The 27,738-nt window shown below is 33.6% G+C and overlaps 2 protein-coding genes across 2 annotated transcripts; both read right to left on the reverse strand.

Annotated features, from left to right (window-relative positions):
- Positions 1-1,834: 1,834 nt before the first annotated feature.
- Positions 1,835-6,805, reverse strand: LOC118196331 (uncharacterized). Its single transcript, XM_035367765.2, has 3 exons — positions 6,558-6,805; positions 4,053-4,147; positions 1,835-2,153 (listed from the first exon to the last, which is right to left on the reverse strand). The coding sequence occupies exons 1-3, from the start codon at positions 6,768-6,770 to the stop codon at positions 1,964-1,966; spliced, it is 498 nt and encodes a 165-aa protein (XP_035223656.2). The 5' UTR covers positions 6,771-6,805; the 3' UTR covers positions 1,835-1,963.
- A 14,127-nt stretch (positions 6,806-20,932) lies between these two features.
- Positions 20,933-26,197, reverse strand: LOC118196328 (uncharacterized). The gene is made up of 3 exons (XM_035367762.2): positions 25,955-26,197; positions 22,589-22,683; positions 20,933-21,260 (listed from the first exon to the last, which is right to left on the reverse strand). Exons 1-3 carry the CDS (start codon positions 26,123-26,125, stop codon positions 21,071-21,073), a joined length of 456 nt encoding a protein of 151 aa, XP_035223653.2. The 5' UTR covers positions 26,126-26,197; the 3' UTR covers positions 20,933-21,070.
- Between the last annotated feature and the right edge of the window lie 1,541 nt (positions 26,198-27,738).

The following is a 27,738-nucleotide window of genomic DNA, read 5'->3' on the forward strand; positions in this document are numbered from 1 at the left end:
AGCCCGTTCGCGGGATTCGAACCTCGGACCGAACTACCAGTGTTCAGCGACTTTACCGCTCGCCGCTGGTGGGCAAAGAACTTTTGATTAACAAACTCAAGGATTTCGAAGCAAGCAATGGCAACGCTGTACAGAAAGAACAATTTTATCTCCAGCGCGTGAGACTGTATCGGAAATTCTAAAGATATGATCAATTTAAAATTTTGTTTTCGCAGTGTACGTAACAATGTTGGTTTTTATGAAGATATTAAAACTAGTTTCAGAGAAATGTTCTGTGCTTCTAACTATCCTTCAGGCTACTAAGAACTCTAAGGCACTGGAATTCCAACCAGCCTTTACAAGAATGTTTCGTAGCAGCAACAAACAAATATATTATAACAAAGCACTAGAGGGCCATCTGCCTAAAGGGAGGAATGCCTCCGGGCAGAACTTTCTAAGGAAAACTAGCTCGTATACACGTTACACATAGGGAAAACCACGAAAATGACCATGCAGCCATCCCGTTCGCGGGATTCGAACCTCTGACCGAAGTACTAATGTTCACTTTACAGCTCCTCCCTTGGTGGGCCCAAACTTCCGAAAATACAGTACTGAAAATGATTAGTCTTTTCACAATGATTCAAACTATAGCTGTAAAAATTGTAATGTGTATTAGATGTGCTGAGAGTGAAATCAGGGTACATAAGAATCAGCCTTCTTCCGATCTGGATGTAAATGAAATAGCGTATCCTGACATGAAAATATTTTTAATTATTAAGGGTAATTTTTTAACGTGCTTGGAAATCAAGACTCGATTTTAAATTAGTTTATGAAGCGTGCACTATTCTATTAAAATATGGAAATACATTTACAGATGTATGTACTTCCATGTGGTTCGTATTAAATTCACAAGCTCCAAGTCTGAAAATACCATTAAATGAAATATTTACTTAAATTATGTCTAATTAAATTATCCACCCTGAATATCATGTGCACACTTTTGTGCTTTTAATACGCTTTAATTTGTCACAAGCAATGTATTGGCTAGCTGTTGCCATAAAAATAGAAATTCATATTTTTGTTAAGGTTATTGAACCTGAAAATATCCCTAAACAACAAAATACCTCAAGGGTTAATTTCTTAATTTTTCAAAAATAAAGCTTGTTGAAGGTAAAACAAATGTAAAATCAATTTAGTATTACGCTAGCTCAGATTTAAGTTTATAATCATCTTCATATGCTAGGAACTTATTTACAGATCTGACTGGATTTGCTTAGCTATTGCAAAGCATACGATGGCTATCTGCTTAAGAAAAACCGGCTCATATTCATATTAAGCATGGGAAAAGCTACTAAAAGGCCGATGCAGCCAGACCGTTTGCCTGGAATGGTTTGCGCAGGTCAAACTACCACGGTTCAGAACTTTACAGCCATTAGGCCCTTATTTACAGAATCACTCTGGAAAACACCAAAGAATACAATTTTCTTTTCAGTTGCTGCTTGCAAAGTTTCTCTTCAAGCCTATCCCTTTCACTACAGATTTTTATATAACATGTATACGAGCCGGGTTTCCTTAGAAAGTCCTTCACGAAGAAATCCTACCTAAATATTTGAATATGGCATAGCACACAATGGTTATCTGCCGAAACTTTTATTGATTCATCTTTAACTTGTAAGATGCATCTTTCACTTCGGATTTTGAAGATGGGCGAATCCATCAAGAAGATCAAACCCTGCATCTCGATTTCCTTGCAGCTATCCAAGTTTTGTGGAGTAAATTAATTTCCTTCTTGATAAGCCTCATTTCCGACGATCATAATCAGCTTTAAAAAGTACTATAATAATTTGACAAACTATACCAATTAAGTTGTTTATTCAAAGTAAAATGTTATATTTTAAGTTGCCCTTAAAACCGACTTGAAATGCTCAAATGAAATTGTAAATCAGTACTAGAGTAGAGGTTTTTCAGCAGTCAGCATTAATCCTCATCCCTTGTTCTCGAACATTGAACCGCTCCGAAGAATTCGGGTGCTATTCTCCACAGGAAACTCAAGAGGCACCTCAACCTGGTTGAGGATAGGATCCGTTTCATTTCGAAACTGAGAGCAACGGTATACGTATGCCGTAGTTTGACGAGCATTTACGAAACACTTCATTCCTTCTGGGCAATCACAGCTGCAAAGAAAAAATAATATACATTAAAAGCAATAAAGCGTTAAAGACCATGCATATTAAAATCTTTCAAAATGGCAAAGTTTGTTTAGCTTTCAACTTTTTTTGCCACTGACTGTTGCTTCCTTCACCAAATAATACATACTGTTCAATTTCTAGTTCAGTCTTCTAGGACTAAAGCAAGTTTTCGTAAAATACTAGTAACTGAAAACGTTGTTTCCAAACCAACCGAAAATATGAAGAATATGATCAGACTTTGGTTAATAAAGTTGGTTTCATTGAAATATTTTAACTGATATGTCTTTTTTCATGAGTTATAATTTTTTCCCAAAATCTTAGTTCATGAAATATTTTAATTATAATATTTAATATAATTATTTGGGTATTAAATGCATACTGTTTAGAAGTAGCAATTTTTCATAAGGCTTTAGAAAATTTTCAAAATATATAAAAAGTGATAAGACAAAACTGAAAAATGCCATATGGCTCGTAATTTCTTTCGTAAATAAAATATTTCAAGAAACAACAGTAAGGAAATAACCAATGCTAAATATTCGTCTTTACTGTTCATTTCAGATAATGAACTGGACAATTCTTTAACAAATCTTCTACAGAACCTTATTTTTATGACTGACAAATATTAGAACATTATTCGCTAATTTTCTGTGGGAAAATATAAATTATCTGAAGTTAACTGGCCATTTTGCATAAGAAGGGTACTTACGCATTAAAGCAAACATATTATTCTAAAAAGTAGCCAAATTTTCAAAATGCGCCATATTGGCAACCATACGCGTTACAATATTTCAGTGTTACAACGTCGGCATTTTTGTCTGCATTCTTTTTGTTGCATTCGAATTGTTTTTATAGAAAAAAAATCCTAAAATTTTTTTATCTAAAATTATGATGTTTTATGTATGTGCTTGTGAAATTTAGCAACTACAGTGGAAGAAAATTGCTGTAAAATTTCTGAAATTATATATTTTGCCAAAAAATCTCTTAAACGGAACAATTACTTTAAGCCCATTCTTAAAGCGATAGTCATGAATTTTTCAGCAGAACAGAATAAACAAAAACTCGCTTGTAAGTTTTTCGACTGATTTTTGGATTAAATACCTTCTTAAAATGTAAAATACGTACGCATATAATGGATAATTTTTTTTTCAATTTTAAGTCATCATTCTTTTTTCTGTAAAAAATCACCAATTTGCGCCAATATTATAGCGCTAACTAAGACATTACGAGCATAGCATATACTTTACGTCTTCCCACTATACAAGTGATTTTCCAATTAAGTGTCTTATGAAGTGCGTTAAAAAAAAGACGTTAAGGCTAATCTTTGGAATATGCTAACAGGTAGTTTGACGACATTTTGGTAAGGCGATAAAGGTTACTCGCTAGGACTTTAGCAGTGTACATGGATAAAGTCAAGAGTGTGCGCAATGCCATTTTTGTGCAATTCTGAGATGTTTTTTTTAAGTGAAAATAGGTCGACGTGTACATGGATGATACCGTGTATGTGCAATTCTTAAAAAAGCGGCAAGCAGTGGGCGATTCTGCACTTTCTCCCAATTTCGCACCTAATCGTCATGATTAAGCACTTTTCTTCCATAAAAGTTCTAGCATAAGCGTAATTCGGCTAGCAGATTGTTAGAAAAAATGTTAAAAAAAAAAAAAAAACGCCTTGACTTCGTGAAAACAAAATGGCGTCCAAAACAAAAGCTAGCAGGTTGCTGTAGCAGGGTTGGTCGCCAAATTTTCGCCCAAAAATCGCCCAGTTACCATAATCCAAAGATTAACCGATGTGGCATCACAAATTATATTATTCCATGTAATATCAATTTGTTTTAAATATTGTTTACTGTTTTATGAAAGAGGAATTATTAACTATAAAACACATACTTGCTCTTGAGAAAGATTTGTTGAAATGTTGCTGCAGTTGCGAAAGTTGCATAACCACAAGGGATGTTTTCATTACAGGTACCATTTTCCGTAATCTAAAAATGATAGAATACGAGTGACATTTGAAGGATTAACTTAAATATGATCACAGTAGTTGATACTGAATTAGAACTCACCTATTACTAACCAGATATAACCATTTCCGCCATTCAAATTCAGTCTATATTTATCTCGCTAAGCTATTTCAAAATCTCGCTGGGAAAGACTTCATTAAGACCTGTTTTCCCACCCGAAGAACACGGTAACAATATTCCTCGTAACCATTTAGAAAATATTTAAGAATAATGACATGCACAAGAACAACATCGTATCAGGAACACTGATTGTCCTCAGTCGCAAAGGGAAGTTAAATTTTCCTACCGACTATGGTGAAGCAGACATGATTAATTCCGTACTTTCTCACTTTTGTGCTAAAGAAAATTGAATATTTCACATTTGTTATTTACGGATGTTTATCGTCATAGCACTTTAAATTAATCGTAGGTTTTCTCTTTACCCAATGTAAAACACTGGCTTTATTTAAATGCACAAATTTCAGGTGGTTTGTTCCAAAATTTTAAATATTATTTTTTGAATAGAATAAATTGCTAGAGCCTCGAAATATCAACAGAAATAATTTCTAGCCTTCTTCACGAAATGTCCTGGTAGATGATATTTTACCGATTATAAGTGTAATACTTCGTAACCTTGAGTGCTTATGTATGTAATAGGTAAAACAGAAACTCAATTTGAATAAACATTTTGAATTTCAATTATGCGACACAATTGCGCTTTGATTACTGGGGTTTCGATTCTGGTAAAAAATTCGAACATGGTAAAACACACAAAAGCTCTCTTCTTAAGGCGTAAAATGCCTTAAGTTTTCTAAAGGTAACTGGCATGTATTTATAGTATAGTAATCATGGCGTGTACACGTAGGCATCCAGTCTCTTTGCTGGGATCAAATATTTACGAGATTTCAATATGATTTGACAAGTATTTACTACATGCCTAAACAATAAAGCCAGTACTTAATTATGTTATTTATGAAATTGTTTCAGAAGCCGATTACCATAAGGCATATTTAGATTCCTTGTTTACGGAGTTCTTTTATATTAACTAGAAGCTATTAATAAACTAGGTAAATAATTTTAACTAATAAAATTCCAGAAACAAATGAAATCGTCAAGGATAGTATTATCATGTGTTTTACTAGATGATTCGAACTGTAATTATATTTCGGATTTTTAATAGACTAACAGTACATTAAAATTCACATTTCTGAAACGTTATGTACAAGTTGAAGTGTTAAGGAGTATTAACAAATTATTTTTGTTCTCATATTTAGAAGAGCTTTAGCTGATACCATGCTTGAATGTTCCAACTTATTGGTAGGCTCTGGTTAAATGTATTGGTTGTATCTTTACACAGAAAGAAAGCCTCCTTTTCGCATTAAAAGTTCGAAAGATTTTAGAAAATATGAACTTACGAGGATTAGGTTATCTGAGTACGACAAAGCCACGAGAATTATCTGCTCAAGAGGACGAAAGCTTTCATGGACTCCTGAAATAAGCCTACAAAGATATACGATTGGCGAAAGGAAGCGAATCCTAGATTTCTAATACTGAATCTCTTGCCTTATGAGTTGGCTTGAAACGAATGTGGGTTTTTTTGAAATCCTTTAATTTTACTGTAACTATGCGGAAGATTTATAGATAATCAATACCCATTATTGATTCCATTATCTTTTTAATTAACACCCAATGTTCATTATAAAGTCACTCATGAAAAAATAACATTCTACAAGATCAATTAATATTACACGTATAAAGAGAAATTTAACTAAATGAGAATTTAAGCAAATTATTTCATAAGAATAATTTAACTACCAAAGATAATTGCATATGTACGTATAATATGTCTAACTTAAAATAAATTTTTAAAAGAAATGAATTAGTTATAGAATTTCTTGATAACATTTCAGCCTTTGTAAAAACTTCATTTATCACGTTTTTTAAATTGCTACTTTAGATTACTTTAAATTTAATACAATTTAAAAGGTCTATTATTTCACTATTTAAGAGATAAATTGAAATTTAAAAATTGCAGTAAAAGAGGAAATTAAAAGATACAAAATTCATTCAATGGCCTAAATCCCTTTAAGCTGAAACGTCTTTTTGTTCAAAATTTAGCAGGTAAGTTTTAGAATGCTTTAATCCAAAAAAGATCTAACCGGAAGCTTTCTTTTAGGATAATACTCTACTACAACTTCACGACTCATCAACTTTATAAATATTAATAATAAAATATGCGAAAAGAAACACATTGTAACACAGAATTTTTAGAGTCTTTTGCTCATAACGTGGACGTTATCAACACAGTAGGCAAGGTAATATCTGGAAACAGTTGTAACATAAATAACTTACATGAGATAATTATCCATATATGTTAAAATGGTATACTAACCGTAAAATGACTATGGCTGAATACTTTGTCGACTTCAGCTGACAAATGTGGATCAGCTGTAGGAATTTCGGGCCTATAAATCAAAAGTAAGTTGTCTTCAAAATCAGAAACGTCCTCAAGACTGGAAGTATCACCGTGAATGGGACTGCACAAAACTGCTGCCAAAACTGCAAACTCGATCACTTTCATTGTGGAAAACCTTAACACCTTCATTCAAAAGCCCACAGGCTGCGGAATGAGACACTACTTTAAAATGCTATTAACGTGCATTTTATACTCTAGCTGGTGCGTGATGAGTGCGCTGATAACAAACTATAAGTTGCTGTATACTATTTTCTGGGGGATTTAGGTAGGCAGATGTTTATTATTGCTTCACAAATTAGTTGCAGTTTTTAAGGATATTAAAGTCAAATTAGAAAATATTGATTATCTTCATTATTTAAAGAAAACAATAACATTGAGTCAGTTATTATTTTTAACTCTATTGGGTAATATTTTTCACTGAATTTTTAACTTCAAATAAATCTATTCGATAAATTTGTATTATTTAAATAATTATATAAAAGGATATTATAAAAACAAAGGATTTTGTGAACCTTAATATCACATTTCAATATGTCAATTAAATTCTTAAAGAAAATGCGTGTAAGACATAAAAAACTTTATATTTGTAATAAATATTAAATGATTTCTGACTTTTATTACAAATTTACAAGTAAGAAATTTATCAATTGCGAATCCCGAATGTATTCATATCCCAAATCTTCTCTTTCAACACGTCGTTTTAAAAACTCTCCTTTCTTTTAGCCCAAACGTACGTTAACCAGAGGGGCTATGAGTTTTGAAAATGCACTTTACGTCGAATCACTTTAAATATCCGAATCACTTCAAATTGTTGCCACCAAATATTAGATTCCTGTATTATATTTAAAGAAATTAAATAATAAAGAATCTAGATGATTGAATGTGTTTTTCGCATTGTGAAAAAACAACGGTACCTTGAGTCACCAAATTTTGAATAGCATAGTCCTCCACCCGAACATGGGTGTTTGGAAGCCTGAATTTGGAATTTCTTTTATTGTCTATTTCATATTTTGTAAATATTTAACGATTTTCTATTAAAAAATTCATTTCAAAGCGAGCAGTGGCAGCACTGTAGGGAATAAAACATTTTTATATCCAGCGGAAGAGACCGTCTATATGAAATTCTAAATGAATACTGTTTTTAAATATATTCCGTAATATAAAATTTGAAAGATTTCAGATTTTTTAGTGCCTTAAAATTTAATAATTTCAGTAACTTTAATTTCCAAAAATAGATTCATATAAAATCGTATATTAAGCTATCTGTTTTAAACTAAATATTTACAGAAACTGAAACGGTGGCATATAAAATGGAGAATGCGGTCTTTTTCAGTACCACATTTTGGGAACGGCATTTTTCACGTGAGATATTATTTTATACGGATGGATCGCTGAGGTAGATGAAGAATATAGAGATTTTTATTTACTACAGGGAATTAAACTGAGATGAAAATTTACTTTTTCTGTAGACAAAGTATTCAAAGAAATGTCTAGAAAAATACTTTTTCTCTAGAAAAAGTATTCAAAGAAATCACCGCGAGGTTTTGAAGATACATATTTTTATCATACCTTTTTTATTCCTCGTAACGTTTGAGCAAACATTACGAACATACAGTACATTATGATCACGGTGACATTAATACGGAAGAATTTCTAGCTAAGAAAGTATTTCAGAGTTTTATTCCCTTTACTGCGAGGGAAAACCAAACAGGAAGATGGAAATGCGGTTCTTTTACAAAATATCGTAATAATGCTGCAAACCTTCCTCAAAAATACTGTAAATGTTGCTGGTTGTAAAAAGAGTTTTGTTAGTGAAGACCTTTAAAGATCTGCAAATGTTTATTTTAGATTTAAATCATCTTTTGTCTATATAACAGCAGCTGGAGCAAAGAACACTAGCCTTGGGAAAACACTAATGTTGGACGTGCACGACCACGGGTAATCACTTTTTAAAAAACTTCAGAAAGGAAAAACCATTATTTACCATCCTTTTTCCCAAAGTCACACATCCATTACGTCATGGATTGTAGGAGGATACACTCATTACGGACACCCCACAATCTACCACTCATCAATAAAGGATATAGGGAATTAATAACGGACCACTATAGGCAAAACGTTCCCCGAAACCTTATGATCTATGTCAACTCAAAAACAACTTCATATCAAACTAACCGAGTTACAATACCAACCTCGAAGATTTTAAAGGCAGCAAGCCTCCCTTATAAATAGTTCCTTCAAATTTTAATAATAATCCCTTCAAATTTTACAAACCTGTTTGATCTTTATAAACCTCATAAAACATTGTAAGTTGGCACCCCCAACATAGGAAACTTCTAATGTAATATTCTTAAATGAATAAAGATAAGGTGGTTGTTCAATTTAGGGTTGCTGGCGCAATGGCCGGAGTGATATGGACCGACCTGTAGTGCCCAATGAGAGGTGAAGTAGGTTGTAATATACTATATTATTATTACCCGCTATCATAAATTCCTTACACTTCAAAAGCATAACGTTTGGTATGAGAGTGGGGGATTTCCTTACCTTAAAAATCTCGACCTCCATCAATAGTTAATTTCTCAGTAAAAAAGATAGACATACTTTCAGAAGTTAGAATCGACGCTTGTTATTGAAATAAAATTTTGGAGATCAACAAAATTTTCTGTTAAATTGTGTTTCAGTCACCTAAAAATATTATTGGGGCCGTCTTATTTAGGGCTCTGATGCGATTGAGATTTATCTCAAAAACTGAGAAGCACTGCAGACAGGCTCCTGATAACTTAAGCTGTGACGGTAAAATAAAGACCTGTTTCCGCAAATGACTGAATCTTCGCTAATATCATCTTTAATATCATAGCCAAATTTTTATCATATTTTGCTTATAATAATAATTATATACAAGGGATGGCCAAACTTCATGACAACAGGAGTCGCATGTTAGAATTCTGGAAATTTCCAGAGCCGCAACTAGATTTCTTTTTAGAGCTAAATGTAAATGAATTTCAGAAAAGAAGGCATGCAATGGAAGATTCACATTAATATTCCTGCCAAAACGTTTTATAGAAAACACACATCAGACTGCTATCAAACTTTTACTAATTATAAATATTTTTTTATATTTATTGAATGTAATCAAGCTGATATTTGGATCGTAATACAGCCATAGCCAGGTCTTAGTAGCCTTCCTTTGGGCTACTCATTTTCATGAAGAATATATCAAACGGTCGCCCAACCGGAATAGTGGTTAGTGACTTTGACTGCCGTCCCGAATGGCTCAGGTCCGAATCCCGGAGAAGACATGGATGTTTGTAAATATATAGTGTCTCTGCAGCATGGCAACAATCTAAATATGCGCCCAGCCGAAAATTGTGGAAGGGGAAAAAGGTGGTGGAAACCCTCGGACCCGTCCCCCGGTGTGCTCTCCATCAAAATTAGAGGCGGAACTGAGCAAAGTCGTACCGTCACCTGTATGGTGTTTAAGGTTGTTGCTAACAACAGGCGTGGCTTTGTACTCTTTACCAAGATGAATTCCGTGGGCTTATTATTTTGTAAAGAATTTACCAAGACTATATATTCCAGGGGGATATAATTATATTTCACAATAATATCATTCACCTGTAAAATAATGAAAGTTTCCGGTTATTAAATTTAGGAATGAGCATGGAGATCTAGTTCAGCTTCTGAAGATAAGCATTTTCAGTGAAAATACCATGTCTCGCTTTAGAATCATGCTGAAACGTAAAGTAACGATAAGTCATACTGGACAAATTTTGAGTGAAAGGGAGGCAAAGTGAGCAACTTCGCCTCCAAACAATACCACCTTTATCATAATTTTTCACTTAAGACATTCACTTTCTTTTATGGAAGTACAGTAAAATTACACTTACTTTAATAGTAAATTTATCCTTTTGTTTAATATTTACTGAATTTTGTTTTACCTATTGTTTTCGTGTTATGAAGATGTGCATTTTATGTACAACGTATTGCTGAAAAGTTTACATACGCAATCATCTGTAGCCTTGTAACAAATTAATCCATTTTACATTAGTTCTTACATGTAAAATTGCTTAGTTTTTCGAACATTTCGGTTCTGTATGGCTTCAGGGATGAATTAAATTCCTGGACCGAGGTTTTATTGTAATTCCATAGATTTCAAGCTATCCTTTGTACGTTAATCATCAGAGTAACAAAACAATTCCAGATTATTCCGTTTCTGAGAACTACTATAACGGCTACGTTAATTTTAGGGCAAATGATAGTCATCGGGAACACCTAGAAGACAAATACGAAATTCATTAAAAAATTTTAATGCGCTCGAATGCGCTTTTTCTATGCGCTTTTTTATGTGCTTTTTATTTTATGCGCTTTTTCTCTTAAGTACTGTTTTAGTTCAGGCAGTTTCGCTTGCAAAGTTGGGTATCTAGTACTTCGGAGACTTGCTATTTAATGTAAGGTACTGCTTCTTTTCAGCCTTCGGATGGCTTGGATAATCAATCAAGAGACTTCTTTTCTTGATTAATTATCTAAATCATCTTTATTTCAGTGCCAAAAAAAGACGCGTGCCACATTGGCGTCGTCGACTGGGAAGAATTTGTGGTTTGGCATTTTTATATATAGACAGGCGAAGTGGAACTTTTAATTTGTGCATGGTAACCAGACTTGTCACAACCTTCCTATGTCCAAACCTATGCATGTCAGGTGTTTTTCTTGTGGCTTTTTTGCTCAAATGCTGCTATCACAATTTTTTAGGCTTCGAAGAAGTCCTACTTTTGTAATACTTAGTTTTTTTAAAACTAATTAGACCTTTCGGGCAAATGATTTATTTAAACCTAAGAGAGCTAAAGTACTTAAGTTGTTTGGTTTATAAGATTACAGCAAAGCACTCGAGGGCTATCTGCCTTAAGGGAGAGATGCCTTCGTGGAGGACTTTTTAAGGGAAACTGGCTCGTATACACGTTACACATAAGGAAAACCACGAAAACACCCATGCAACCAGCCCGTTCGCGGGATTCGAACCTCGGACCGAACTACCAGTGTTTAGCGACGTTACCACTCGGACGCTGGTGGGCCCTAAAGTACTTAAGAGTTTTATTTGATGCGCACATAAAGTCTAAAAGCCTTATGTTGGCATAAAAAATCGAATTCTTAAAATATCTTCATACGAGAGTGAGGAATATCCTCAAATGAGAGAAAACGTGTTTTCGTAAAATGTCAGACAACGCAAAATTGCCCATGAAACTGAAAGACATTCTGCAGAATTTTAACCTTTACCCGGAAAGCTGCTTCAAAAATTCTTCTTTAACTAATATTTTTCTTACAAAATCTGCTATGAAACTACCATAGAACATAATATTAACAAAATATACATGCAACGAAATGTACTGAGCTGAAAAGCAATTTTTGTACCTGTGCCAAAGTCCTAAAATTAGTTTCACAAACTAGCTGTGCTATAACATTTGCATAGTGCTATAACAAAATTTTCATCATGTTGTACAGGATGATTCTTTCTTTACTGGACTCAAATAATTCTGATATTCATCAATCTGTAAAACGTTTGTGTATTATATATATGAAATTTGCGTCAAATGAACGTGGTACTTTGGGAAAGAGGGGAAATCCCTAACGCTGCTACAGGCGCATAGGCAAAAGATGGCGAATGCGGCACATTGCGATTTTGCGACATTCTATCTGTACCTGGACAGTAGTTAGTGATCAGCATTTCGAGCACAGACATGCTTCTCCTAGTGCAGCGTATGTAATCATACATGCAAGTTCAAAATAATAATCTTTGAGATATCTTTTCTTGAGGGAAGAACATAAAAAATAGCCCTCTATATTTTTTGTGATAAATAGTATATTTTAATAGTATATTTATCTCTACCTGCATTCCTAACAAATGTGCATTTAGAAAAACGAATATTAAACTTCGTAAGTTTCAGCCGAATATAGTACTTGACACCTGATATTAGCGACTAAATATAAATCAGATTACTTCCCAACCCTGTGAACTGATTACTTCAACAAACATGTAAATATTGTGAATAGTACTTTATTCTTAAAGCTATATCATTCGTTGCTTTTTTTGTTTTGTTTTGGCACTCCTCAGCGTTAAGCGTTCGTGAGTTTGGATTTTGGCTTCTTTCATCTCGATATCTCCTCATAATCATTGCTCATATTACCATGTTTTTCACATATTTTTACTGCAATGGATTCAGCACCTTGAGATTTGCCAAAAGTTGAGGAAGCGTCCTTCTTGTTTGGAGCTTCTACGAGAAAGAAATGTAAACGCAACGTATTAATTTTATTTAAAATGTATTTTCCCGATTGGCAACAACAGTTTTTTTCAGAACGATAATATTTTTGAACTGTAAGTTTTTGAGCAGTAATGTTGACGGTAATGTTTCTGAATAAAGCAAGTATTTAACAATTAATGTTTTGACGGAATGTGTTTTTAATAAAGGAACTAATTAAATGCTAACATTTCAGAAGTGGGATAAACTAGAATTATTATCTAGATTTAACAACGTATTGCCGTAACGTACGCTAAGCCTAAACTGAATGTGGAAACTCGCCAAAACTGAAAGTAGAAAGGTACGTGAATTTATAAACTGTTTATGTTATGTCTAAGTATTAAACGGAAAGAACTTAAATATAATTATTGTATTATTATTTGAAAATTGAAGTCTAATATGGCTTATTTGGCAAGAAGCAAGAAATGGGACTTAAAAGAACTTGCTTTGGAACTTGATGTAGATGTCCCTTCTGATATTAAAATTGTAGGCTTAAGAGATATGATTTTGAATAGTAAGAATTATAATGAAGACTTTACTAAACAAATGCTAGATAGAATTATAAATGATCGTTTAGACAGGGAAAAGTTAGAAATTATAGAAAAAGATGAGCAAAGAGCATTTGAAATGGAAATTATAGAAAAAGATAAGCAAAGAGCATTTGAAATGGAAATTATAGAAAGAGATAAGCAAAGAACTTTTGAACTTGAAAAATTGAAAATAGAAGCGGAAATCAAAAGTAGTAATGTAAATGATTGTTTCTTCTAATGTTAGTAGAAGTAATATTTGTGATATGAGTAAATTAATGCATAAGTATGATTTGAATGAAGGTGATATAAATTTTTATTTAGTTTTATTTGAGAGACAGGCGCGACGTATTGGGTTAGAAGAACAAAACTGGGTTTCTCAGCTGTTGGGTCTATTGCCTTATGAAATAACTCAATTAATTGCCCGTGAATCAGAAGAGAAAGCTAACGACTATAAGCACGTTAAGCAACTGCTACTGAGAAAATTTAAGTTAAGCCCTGAACAGTTTCGGCAAAAGTTCGTTGATCATATTAAAACGTTGCGTAATACGTGGAAGGACTTCACGTTTGAATTAAAAAATTATTTTGAAGAGTGGCTTGCTGGATTAAATGTAACAGATTTTGACTCTTTAAAACAACTTATTATTATTGATCAATTAAAGAAGAGGGTCCCCGCTGCTATTCGAGACCATTTAATTGATGATTGGTCTAAATTCATTAATCCTGAAGAGTTGGCTGAAAAACTAGATGAATATGAAAATATTCGGGCAGGGATAAAAATACTTCAAGTAGAAAATAAAACTTTTAGGCATAATTCTAAGCCCAAATCTGGTTCTAAATTTTATGAAGGATCCTATAATCAGTATTCAAGACAAAGAAATGTTAAAGATTCCATGCAGACAGATGGTAATTTCAAAGTTGGTTTTAAAAACAGTTTTGATAATAAATACAATCTGAGAGATAAATTTTATAAAACAGACGAAAGGAGAAGGGAATATAATTCTGGCATCCGCAATGAAAAGGGTGAGCCGAAATGCTTCAATTGTAATGATTATGGACATATAGCGACGGATTGTCCTCAGCCTAAAAAAGAAATTATTTGCAAGAAATGTAATGAAAAGGGTCATACTTTTAAAAAGTGTACGTCTAAGAATCCAGACTTGACAAATGTTAAAAATTATTTATCCGTGGACCAGAATTCAGGTGTTTCACCAGCTGTATATTTAAAGTATGCTCGCATCAATAATGGAGAAGAAATTACTGCAATCATAGATACGGGTTCTAGTTCGTGTTTATTGAAACAGTCTGCGTCTAAGAGACTGAATCTTATTGTAAAACCTGATGTGGAGGAATTGTTTGGCTTTGGGAACCAGAATAAACCAGCCGCTAGAACATTGGGAAAAGTAACTGTTAACTTAGAGATTGATAACGTGGAAGGAAAGGACATTACAGTTCTAATTGTAGGAGATGAAACGCAACCATGCGACTTATTAGTTGGTCGAACATGGATTGATTTACCGCATATTGCATACGCCAAGATAGGTAATACCTTGCACATACGCTATGCTAATGACTGCCCATTTTCACAGTTGCAAAATGATAGCAACACTCCGCGAATTAAACTGAAGGCTTCCCAAGAAACTCAAATCGAAAGTAATACGGTTAATTTCGTGAAAGTTAAAACTGATGAAATAAATAACGGTTATGTTTTAATAAGTGGATTGGAAGATGAGTTGGGCTCATTATTGGAAGTAATACAGGGAGAAACAGTGATACCAGTCACTAACTACAGCGATCGAAAACTAATTTTGAAAGAGAATCAATGTATCGGTAGAGCGGAAGTAGCAGAATTAGTTGAACCAAGTTCAGATCAGAAAACTGAAAATTCAAGTCAAAAGGAAATACTGATAATAAATGAAATTAAGAAGATTAGGAGACCGATTACTTTAGAAGAAATTAAAGTTAATAATAATACTACGCCAGAAAGAAAACAGGAAGTTTTACATTTGATAAATGAGTATCGAGATTGTTTTGCATTAAATATGGAGGAATTAGGGTGTACAAACTTAACAAAAATGGATATTAAAGAAATTGAAGGGAATAAGCCTATTTGCATGAAGTCGTATAAAACCAATGCCGAAGAGCGTGCTTCTATAAAGAAGATAATAAATGAATGGAAGAAATATGGAATTGTTACTGAAACAAGATCTCCGTATGCTAGTCCAGTTTTACTCGTAAAGAAAAAAACAGGTGAATTACGATTAGTGACAGATTATAGAAAGTTGAATTCGCAAACTGTTAAAGATAAATTTCCACTCCCTAGGATAGATGATCTCCTTGAATGTCTTAGTGAGTGTAAAGTTTTCACTACATTGGACTTAGTTCATGGATATTTGCAGATTCCTTTAACTGAAGAAGCGAAACTGAAAACAGCTTTCATCACTCCAGATGATACTGGTCAATTTGAACGTATGATCTTTGGGTTAGCTAATGCACCTGCAGAATTTCAGAGACTTATGAATCAAGTTATATGTCCATTGCTTAATAAAGAAGTATTGTGCTATTTGGACGACATATTAATTCCGGCTAAATCTTGGGAAGAAATGATGGAAAAACTTAGGAAAGTGTTTGATAGATTGAGAGAAGCAATGCTGACATTGAAACTGACAAAATGCGAATTTGGAAAAGATGAAATTGAGTATTTGGGATTTCTAATAACATCAAATGGTATGCAACCTGGACCAAGAAAAGTACGAGCCATATTAAACTGTCCTAAACCAACCAATGAACATGAAGTTAAACAATTTTTAGGTCTTACAAGTTTCTTTAGAAGGTTTGTACCGAAATACGCAGAGAAAGCTGAGCCGCTAACGAGACTGACGAGGAAGGATGAAACATTTCGTTGGAACGAAGATCAGCAAGAAGCATTCAGTACTTTAAAGGATCATTTAACTAATCAACCAATACTAGCATTATATAATCCCGAAGCAGAGACTGAAGTGCACACAGACCCGAGCAACAAAGGGCTGGCAGGAATGCTGTTGCAAAAAGGTGAAGATAGAAAGTGGCATTTAGTTTATTGTGTAAGTAAAGGGACAACAGAAACAGAAAAGAATTATCATTCAAGCAAATTAGAATTAATGGCTATAGTTTGGACTTTGACACGACTTCGACAATTTTTAATTGGAATCCGATTTACGGTAATTACAGACTGCCAAGCTTTAGTTTATTTAAACGCGAAGAAAACTTCAAACCTCAGATAGCAAGGTGGAGTAATCTGATCCAGGAATACAATCTTGAAATAAAGCATAGACAAGGTAAAAAAATGAGTCACATAGATGCATTGAGCCGATCGCCAGTTGATCAGCCAGAAGAAACTTTAGACTCTATAATTGAAAGCAACTTGGAAGTTTGTTTAACGCTAACGATAGATGAACAAATTCTTATGATTCAACATTCAGATCCAGAATTACGCAAATTAATAGACATTTTAAAGAAAAAGATAAATGATAGAACGAATGCAGAGAAATATGTAACTGAAAATTACGTCTTGAAGAATAATCGATTGTTTCGTAAAGTGAAAGATCAGGAAAAGGAGAAATTGTTATATGTCATACCTAAATCGATGAGAAAAGGTATTGTAGTAAAATTTCACGATCTTTTGGGACATTTTTCAGCAGACAGAACTGTTGCCAAAATCAAGGAATCATACTGGTTTAAAGGAATGAAACGATATGTTATGCGTCACATTTCGATGTGTTTTGAATGCCTAGTAAATAAAATGTCTAGTGATAAGAAACAAGCAGTACTGCATCCAATTAGACCTGGTAGAAGACCTTTTGCAATTATACATATAGATCATTTAGGACCATTCGTAAAAAATTCAAGAGGAAATACAGAATTATTTGTAATAATTGATAATTTTACGAGATTTACACGCTTATATCCTATGAAAAGTACTGCAACCAAGTATGTGTTAGTTGCATTGAAGAGTTTTGTAGATGATTTTGGGTTACCAGAAAAAATTATCAGCGATAGAGAAACATGTTTCACAGCGAAGGAATTTCGAGAGTACTGTCAAAATAATGGAATCAGTCATACACTCAATTCAACTCAACATCCAAGTGGTAATGGAATGGTGGAAAGAGCAAATCGAACAATTTTGGCTACGATTAAAACGAGTATGGAAAATCCGAATCAGAGAGACTGGGACAAAAAGATTAAGGAATGCGAAAGAAATCTAAGCAATATGATAAATAAGACTACAAATAAAACTCCTTTCGAAATGCTTCACGGTTATTCACCAAAATTTAACGACGGATTGATGAGGATGATTACAGATGAAGACGCAAATGAATGGGAGAATCCAGTAATCTTACAAAATGAAGCTAGAAAGAGAATTGAAGATATGCAGATGAAAATGAAAGCAAATTATGACAAGAAAAGTAATTCTTTAACATTCGAACGAGGAGAAATAGTAGTTATGAGAAGAGTACCTAAATCAACTGGAGAATCAACCAAAACACAACAAAAGTATCGAGGACCCTTAAGAGTTACAGAAATTTTACCAAGTGATACCTATATAGTGACTCAATTAGAAGAGAAGGTGAAAGGACATTTCTTTAGTACGACAGCTCATGTGAGCCAATTAAAGTCATGGCAGTGTCAAGCTGAATCGGAAGAAGACGATGATGATGGTGATGACATTAGTGTTACTGAAGATAACAACACGCCGCATATTACTAAAACTAGGACACGGAAAAAGAATAGAAAACGACGGTGAATCTATATGACAGCTAAAGACTTTCAAACTATAAACATTAATATTACAGATTTAATTTTTTTAAATATAAGTTCTTAATGTTCCGAGGTCGTAACTAAGTCAGGATGCCCGAATGTAAACGCAACGTATTAATTCTATTTAAAATGTATTTTCCCGATTGGCAACAACAGTTTTTTTCAGAACGATAATATTTTTGAACTGCAAGTTTTTGAGCAGTAATGTTGACGGTAATGTTTCTGAATAAAGCAAGTATTTAACAATTAATGTTTTGACGGAATGTGTTTTTAATAAAGTAACTAATTAAATGCTAACAGAAATGTTCTTCACAATGAAAGACTATTCGAATACCCACTTCATGAAACTTAAAATGCGACTCGAAGCCGAAATGGATATACAATCTGCTATTCAAATTCGCTTCGGAGAGAAAAAAGGTGTCCCAATACAAACGCGGTTTGTTAGATTATGAATTTCTTTGCTATACGATTCATTTACTTATGTACCGGGGCTTAACATCGAATTAATTTTGAAATTCAGAAATTGCTTTAAACGAAATCAAATAGTTACTTCAAACACAAAAGCTGACTAGAATAGTTGCATTCGAGATGTACAGTAATTCCTTATCTCGTTCTAATGGATGTTACAAAATTTTGGAAGCATGAAAACTTAGTCGCAAGAAAAAATAATGAGAGCCATGTTCTTGTCCTATAATTGGTTTGTAGAGAACTTTTTTTCAAGAAATTAGAAAACTTTTCTTGTTGGTGTTCCCGATAATTCTGTTTAGGCGAGTATCGAAGGAAAGGGGAAAAATCGTTATGGGGCCGAAAACGCATGATATGTCTTTAACAGAAAAATGCTTAAATTGTTCCGAAGCGTGTCTATTGAAGATTCATCAGATAGCAGTTAAAGTGTCAGTATACAAACCAATTCCACCCTTGTTAATTGAATAGGGTAAAACAGATGATGGCAATCTACCCAAGGTGATGAATGCCTTTGAGATTGACTTTCTAACGTTAACTCTTCCGAACTCATGTTACACATGGGAATGATCATGAAATCGACATGCATTTGACTTGTTTGCCGGGATTTGAACTATTAGTACTTTGAACAATTAGTTCTCAGTGGTCTAATTCAGTCGCCAGCTGCAGCATAACCCCATGCCCAGAGATTAGTCAAAATGGAACTAGTTTAATTTTCCCTGAAGTTTTCACCTGGTAAAGACTTCTGAAAATTCCCCTCTCGCACATAATAGTTACAGTGCATTCTTTGTGAGGACTCCTCGACCACTGATGCGATCAAGACCCTGCCTTTTCAGCTGACTAAGCTATCTGCGCGTTTTGGTTATTTCCAAAATTTAAAAGCTGCTTTGAAGATAGGAAAATTTTCCAATATAATTGATAGGCCAGCAGATTGCGAGAAAAAATCTCAGTAATATTTCCGAATTTGATTTCTTCGTGCGCATTAAATTTTGAGCTGTATTTAATTTAAAGCAGTTAAGGCTTAAAACTATCTTAAATCTATAGTAGGTCTCAAATGAAAACTGTTCAGTGCTATGCAAATTTATACCCATTCGAATAAAGATACATTTTTAAACAAAAATATATCGTGTTTACGCGTGATGCTACAGGCTATTTTCCAACGTGACCAATGGCATAAAAACGGCCTTGCAATTAAGTCAAAAGTGCAAAGTTAAATGTAGAGAACTCTATATTGAAAAGGAATTAACTAATCTTTTAAGGAATTCATAATGTCTTTGAAATAAACGAAACCATGAATTTGGCGGTTCAGCAACCAACTAGTTTTTGTTATCACGGAAGGCTAATCCAACAGTGCATACATGATATAATCAAGTAATTGCTGAAATATGTTATCGGTAGCGTCTTATGTAAACCGTTTTGTCAGTAATGTGGTGAATTTATAGATTAACATTAAAATTAAGAGTAAAAAACCTGAACCAGATGTATTAAAGTGTGCGATTTTAATATGTACCTGCATGTAGTGGACGTTATATTTACCGGATCTTTTTGCAGTTACCATTCTGAATTTACCAATTAGATAAGGCTGCGCATTTCCAAGTGCATCATTGAGGTTGATATGCATTTCTGCGTTTTTAACACCACTTGATTTACTTGAAGTGCTTTTCATAAACAGGCATTCGTCCGAAAGCAAAATTCTTTTTCCATGTAAAATAAGACATCGAGCTTTTCTATAGGCTGTAGAGGTTAAATAACAAATAAAATATTTTGCTTTTAAGACCCTGCCATTAGGTTATTTGCTTTTGAAAGGTTCCTAAATGGCAGAGTATTTGCTAAACAGTTTAGCTTCCGTATTTAAAATCTGAATAAAAATTACATTGTTCACTTGTATTTAAAATACTTTCAGTCACAGAAAATACCTTATATTCCAAAGGCTGCACGTAATATTTCTCTAAATGTATCCCTTTAATGTAGTTATTTCGAAGACCCAGTTTGAAACTGATTATCTACGGATATACTTAACATTTTGAGACCTCAAAACCCACAACTTGTTGAATTAGGTCAATCGGATTACTTCCGTTTGCAGAATCAATTTGTGTGAATATGTTTCGAGAAGTTCAAGTATAATCCGACACTTCGTGCTTTAATATTGCTTGCAGATCTAAGCGACAAATTCCGTTCTCAGTGGGCATCGTCTGTTTAAATAATACACCATATCTAAAATAAACAGTCGGTAAATTTATTGAAACTACAAGGTGAACTTTAAGCTGAAGTGAAGACTGAATAATAATTGATGTCTTGATGTCAAATCCTAGAACAGTATTGATTCAGATTTTCCAACAGGCAATATCAAAGCTCATTTATTGTTCTCGAACATCGAGGAGCTTCGAAGAGTACGGGTATTATTCTGGACAGGAAATTCAGACGGCACAGCAACTTCTTTGAGGATAGGGTCAGTTTCATTCCGTGACTGAGAGCAACGATATACGTATGATGAACTTTGAAGAGCATTTAAGTAGCATATACTTCCTTCTGGACAGTCACAACTGCAAAAGGAAATTAGTACATATTAAAGAAAGATAATGTTAAGTATGCATATTAAAATTATCAGTAACAAGATTTGTGGATTTCAGGTATGATTTGAGATGATTCGTTGCGTTATCTTTTGCATCCTACTTTCAAACTAAGCAACACAGAACTAGAAATGGCTTAGTTCCTGTTTGTTCTTGCCACTCACAAAGCTTGTTAAACATTTAGAACCTCATTACAATTTCAGAATTAAAAATATTGTTGCGACTGTTTACAGAGATGTATGGTTTTAATGCAATGTTATGTGAAAATTGCATTTTTCTTTGTAATGCAACACAAGAGACATCCGAAACAGAAACGCTATGCCGGAAAAGGTAATACAGGGGCAAGCCTATTTAACATTGAGTAAACGGGTAATATGGCGACAGTTTTGGAGACTTATTTTGTTCCCAAATTTGGCAAGAAGTTGTCAGAAGTTGGTTGCCAAAATTGTCGACCATTTGGTCCGGTTCGGTTCGTAATATGCACAGAAATTGAATAAATGTAATTTATCATTGTATTAGCTAGCACCATAATTCGACCCTCATTGCTTTCCAGTGACTTCGAGAAGCAGAAAGTACTAGAAATAGCTCGGCGGCCGTGTGCAAACCATAAGGCCGGAGAGAGAGCATCTGCTCTTAGCTGTTGGTGTTGAGAGTTGAAGTTCAGTGTAAACAGATATCTCCGGGTTAGCTTTCGCTTTAGATGCCCTTAGTAGTTTAAAGCTGAAATACCGATTGTGATACTCTGAACACCTGTACGAGTATGAGGAAAAAATTCCAGAACTTTGAAGTGTTTCTTCTGATAGAAGAAATTTTATTCATTCAATTTATAACAAACCAATATGTAAAGAAAACCAAATTCGGTAATTTGGTTTCTTTCAGATGAATTTTACAGGAAATTGCTTTCCTTCGTACATATGTATTTCTAAAATGTAGCATGTATAACTAGTACCATTTTATGCTACGAATAAAGTTAAATTAACGCAATATTTTACATTTAATATTTTCATAACAGGCGAAGTTAAAGGTTTCAAATTATCACGGTCTAATGAAAACTGCTACTAGAAATTACTGAAACTGATCTTTATATATTAAAGTTTCATATTAAAATATCCCTTTTCAGAACGACTATATAAAAATCGGTACTTTTCCAATACAAGGCTGTATTTTATGCTACATTCCTAGTAAAAGCGGTTATAAGCCTGCTTTTGAAGAAGGTAAGAAGATTAAAAGTTTCTATTCAGTGTAAATCTTTTGTTATCAATAGTTCGACTAAAGGTATATCAAAAGTATAATACACGTACTTGCTCTTAACAAAGATTTCACGAGTTGTAATTGAAGTTGCAAAAGTAGCGTAACCACAAGGAACGCCTTCTTCACAGGTGCCATTTCCTGGAATCTGAAAATGAAAGTAGGAATCATAATTGAAAGACTAATTTAAATATATAAATTGCATTTGTTGAAAATTGGTTTTTTTGGTTTATTTGATTATAGCAAAGCCTCGAGAGCTATCTGCCTAAGGAGAGGGATGCCTTCGTGGATGACTTTGTAAGAGAAACTGCCTCGTATATACGTTACACATGGAAAAACCAAGAAAACGCTCATGCACCCAGCCCGTTTGCAATATTTGAACTAGTATTCAGAGAATTTACCGCTCGGAGGCCAGTTTAGAATGTACTACCGTATTCATAAGATTTTCCTTCTTTCGAAAAGATGTATTTAAGATATTCCAAAATCGCTCTAGAAAACTCTGTATTAAAACCTGCTTCTTCACCCGAAATAGTTCAAGTTGATCCCTATTTCCCATTTACAAATTATTTGCAACTATTGACATGCATGGGAACAATTATTCAGAAACAATGTCAAATACTTATCCGGTTTATATAGCCTGAATGGTTGTCCTCGGTGGGCTATGGAATTTAAAATATTTCTTTCTCACTACAGATGAAATAAACCCCTTTTTAATTGCTTACTCTACCCTTTTTTCTCACTCTGATAATGCAAAATTAGAAATTCCAAGTTTGTAATCGGTAATATTAAATAGCTTTGGGAACTCTTGTAAAATAAGCCACATTTTTTCCGAAATTCAGTCTCACGATATCATGCTATTACGGTTATCAGAATTTTTATTATTTAACTGAATACGGCTAAGCACGCAGACGGAGGGTATATGCATAAAAGAAAAGTATCGCAATTTTCTAAAGATTCGATTTGTTTAGTTACGGAAAGAAGCACTTGAGAGCTATCTGCCAAAGCGAAGGGATGTCTTCGTGGAAATTTTCTAAAGGAAACCGGGTGGTATACACGTTACATATGGGGAAAATCACAAAAACGCCCAACCAGCCAGTCTGTTTGTAGGAATTTGAATCTCGGACCAAACTACCAGTGTTCAGAGATTTTACCGATCGGCCGCTTTTCTAAAGGAAACAAGTCCGTATGTGGCTTAAACACTGGGAAAACTTGGGAAACACTTATGCATTTAGCCCATTTGCCAAGATTCGAACATTAGTGCAGTTTCAACACGTTTCGAAAAGCTTTTTACCGAAATATACAATAAGGAACAAGAGTTAAGGAAGAACTGCACAATATGTCGTAATCTATTTGTTATAAGTTATGTTACCTAAGGGAAAGGGTTGTCAATACCGTGTTGTTTACAAAACACAAATGTTTTAATTCCAGAATTTCACAGATTATACGTTTGGAGCGAATGAATATTTTTGGAGTCAAAGGCACCTTTTTTTTCTTTTTTTTTTTGAATTTCAGTTATACGATATAAAAACGTGAAGTAACATTATGAAAGATGCAATAAATTTTAGAGCTAATCGCTGGAAAATAGATATTTAAATACATGCATTTACCCTGAAATTTCCAAAATAAGATATTGTTTAGATAAGATATTGCATGCAACTTACAATGCATGCAAACAAAACTGGACGGAATGCATTCTTACGAGCAAGACTCAATTTTAATAAGTTAGGAACAATAAAATTCATTTCGCATCATTTGATAATGGAGAAAAACACGTTAGTCCACGACTATGTTGAAAAAAAAATGGCTTCGTGAACTTCCTAAAGGAATTATGTCGGTAATCAAGTTGCGTAGCAGCAAAACTACGAAATCCTCTCTCTCCGCAAAGTAAGTCGGTGGGAAAATCCAACATTAAATACCAATAGTTCGGTCTTTCTCGCGTGGTCACTGATCGATCAGTCTCCTAAAAATAATTTAATTAAATTACACTGCGAGACGCGTATTTATTTCAAGGCACAGATTTAAAAATTTATATACTACCTCATTACGATCATTGGCCTTCAGACTGAAAGAAGCTGCTTTGTGTTAATTGTAAACTAGGTAAATAAACTTGGATATTATAAACAAATTCAGTCCAGCATGTTAATACCTTAGCTTTAACGTGAAGAAATCCGAGTGTAATAGGACTTATTTCCAAATAATTCATAGAACATCAATTGATAGAAATTCGCTTTTTTAACATAACTAGTTGCTCACAAGGTAAAGTACCATTTTTACTCCTCCCTTAATGGTGGCTAAAGTAAAGCTATACTTCATAAGAATTCAGATTTTTTTTAATGGCATGTTTAATTCTCAGTTCAATAAATTGTCAACAGACTGCTTTATTACAGTATCTAAGGAAAACTAACAGCTTATCTCATACTAATTAGTTATTTTAATATATTGGTTTAATGTATCGACAGCATTTTCATACAGAAAGAAAACATTTTTGTATTAAAAGGTCGATGAATTTTTAAAATATAAATGTATGAAGAGAAATTAAAATTAGCGAGGTCACCGGAGGTTTCAGTTTTTAATACTACATACCTTCCTCTACGAGTTAATTTCAATTGAATATAGTTTAATTCCGTTAGTTTTTAGGTTAATTTTTAACTACGTGGTACAATTTATAGGTAAAAAGTCACAAATGAAAAGTTAACATTTGACAAGTTGACATTACACGTAAAAGAAACATCTTCAAATAAGAATTTAGACACATTCTTTCATGAGAATAATTAAAACTAACAAATAATTACATTTATATATTTAAGATATGTAGCTTACACCACTTGAAAAAGATGAACTAGTCGTAGAATTACTTGATAACAGTTGAACTCGTAGAGATATGAAAACTTCATTAGTCTCATTGCGGAAAGAGCTACACCGGATACAAGTTAGAAACATTTGTTTCAATGTTTGAAAACTAAAGTGAGGTTTAAAAAATTACACTAAAATTGGAATTAAAAAGTTTTGTTTAGAATTCGAACGATGGGCTGAATCTCGAAGCTGAAGGATTGTGTTGAAGATTTAACATATCAGTTTTAGAAGGGCTTAATGAAAGATCTGCCCGGAAGTTTTGATGTAGGACAACATTCGAATAACATTTCTACTCGTCGATTTCACAAATGCCAATAACAAAACATGCGAATTCTTCAGCAACCTTAGGGAACTATTTCAAAAGGAAATAAAACTTAACATAGGACTAAACCAGTATAACAATACTAATTCAGAAGTCAAACAACAATCTTCTTCAGTATAACAATATTGTACATTGTTTTGTACTTTCATTGAGCTATAAACTTGTCTACAGAACATACGCTAGCAATTCGAAACAGTTCGAATTTAAAAAATTAGCAATAAGTGGCTGAAAATAATATACCAACCACGAAAAAACTATGAGTGAAAATTTTGTCGATTTCGACCATCGGAGATTCATCAGCGGAACCCTCTTCATAAATAACAGTCGAATTGTCGTCGTCCTCGAGATCAGAACTATCTCCAAGAACGATTACACACAGAGCTGCTGCTAAAACTGCAAATTTAATCAACTTCATTGTGTAAATGGAAAAGTTAAATGCAGCTTTACTTCGATAACCCACCCGCAACGGTATACGAAACTGTACCGCAATCTTAGCAGCGTGCATTTTATTCTCTGGCTGGTTCGTGTGACTGATGCGCAGGTAGCAAAGAACTGTACACTATGGCGAGTGGATATGCAAATATTCATTGATGCTTCCCAGGTTAGTTGGAACTTGTACGAAGATTGAAGTTAAATAATAATAAAATATTGATTATCCTGATTGTTTAAGGAAAATAATTGCTATTGAATCATTAGTTATTTTTTAAATAAATATGCGCAATAAATTTTCATTAAGTTCTTAATTTCAAATAACTCTAGCTCATAAATTCACGTTATTTTAAATGCTTAAATAAAATGATACTATAACATTAGAAACACACGACTTTCATAATCTTAAAAACAGATTTCCATTTGCCAAATAAGCTCTTAAAGAAAGTAAACAGGGTGCATAGGAAAGTCCCTTTAACCTGAAAATTCTTGCGAAAGGAGAGAGCTACAGCTATATAAGTGAGGTAAACGATATAGTATAGTGTACTAATATCTTCTAGTACACTATAGGTATGGTAAAGCGGCTACGCCCGACCTAATGCAAACGACAACAGCGTCAGAGCAAAATTTCCGATTAAAAAGTTTTAGAGCATCAATTAATTAATACGAAACGACATTTGGTTCACAAGGATAATTTCAATTGTTGCCTGTATACCAAAAGATGTCCGCAATTGTTGCGCGACGATTATGCTCTGCATATTCACATTTCGGAAATGTAGCAGTGCGCAATTGCAGATTATGACGTTGTACTGTACTGCAACGTCTGTAAAACTTCAATTTCCTATGCATATAAAATTTTAGTTTGAAAGGTGTTGGCTCTGGCTTCATACAAAGAGCATAATTTCAAACCTGATTATCATATCAGTGGCAGATGATAACATTGACTTGCTATCACTGTGTGACAGTTTTCTTTTGCGTTTTTTGTTTGTTATGGTGTGTTATGTGTGTGTGCGCGCGATGTTATGAAACTGCATTGACATGAGTAGGTATTTTGTGCAATAAAAAGGTGCGTATTTCTTAATACCTATAGCTGTTCCTTCCAAACGTTTACACAAAAATGGAGTTCATCGATTGCGGACATCTTTGAGTATACAGGCAACAAATTATCTTATCTGTGTGAACCAAATATCGTTTCCTGCTAATTAATTGATGCTCTAAAACGTTCTAATTGGAAATTTTGCTCTATCTCTTTTCATTTTCAATTTGCAATGCCTATCTTCCAAATTTTGCCACAAATGGTGCTGCTGTCGTCTGTATTAGATCGGGTGCAGACGCTTTTACCATTACCTCACCTGCATAGCTGTAGCTTTCTCCATTCGGAAGAATTTTCAGGTTAAAGGGACTTTCATATGCGGCCTGTATATAAAACACAAAATATATTACAACTGTTAAGCCGAACAATTTCAAACATTTTTAAAGCGGTTGCATATTGTATGGCTTCAGAAATTAAAATTGTAAATGGAATGAATAATTGTCCTTGATTTTAAGATTTCAGATTAGCAATTTGTCAGTTTGAAAGCTAATAAATTAATATTTTAG

This window comes from Stegodyphus dumicola, chromosome 2 (assembly GCF_044657685.1).
Source record: "Stegodyphus dumicola isolate Sdum_Otavi_A_Nest chromosome 2, ASM4465768v1".
NCBI classification, from domain to species: Eukaryota; Metazoa; Arthropoda; class Arachnida; order Araneae; family Eresidae; genus Stegodyphus; species Stegodyphus dumicola.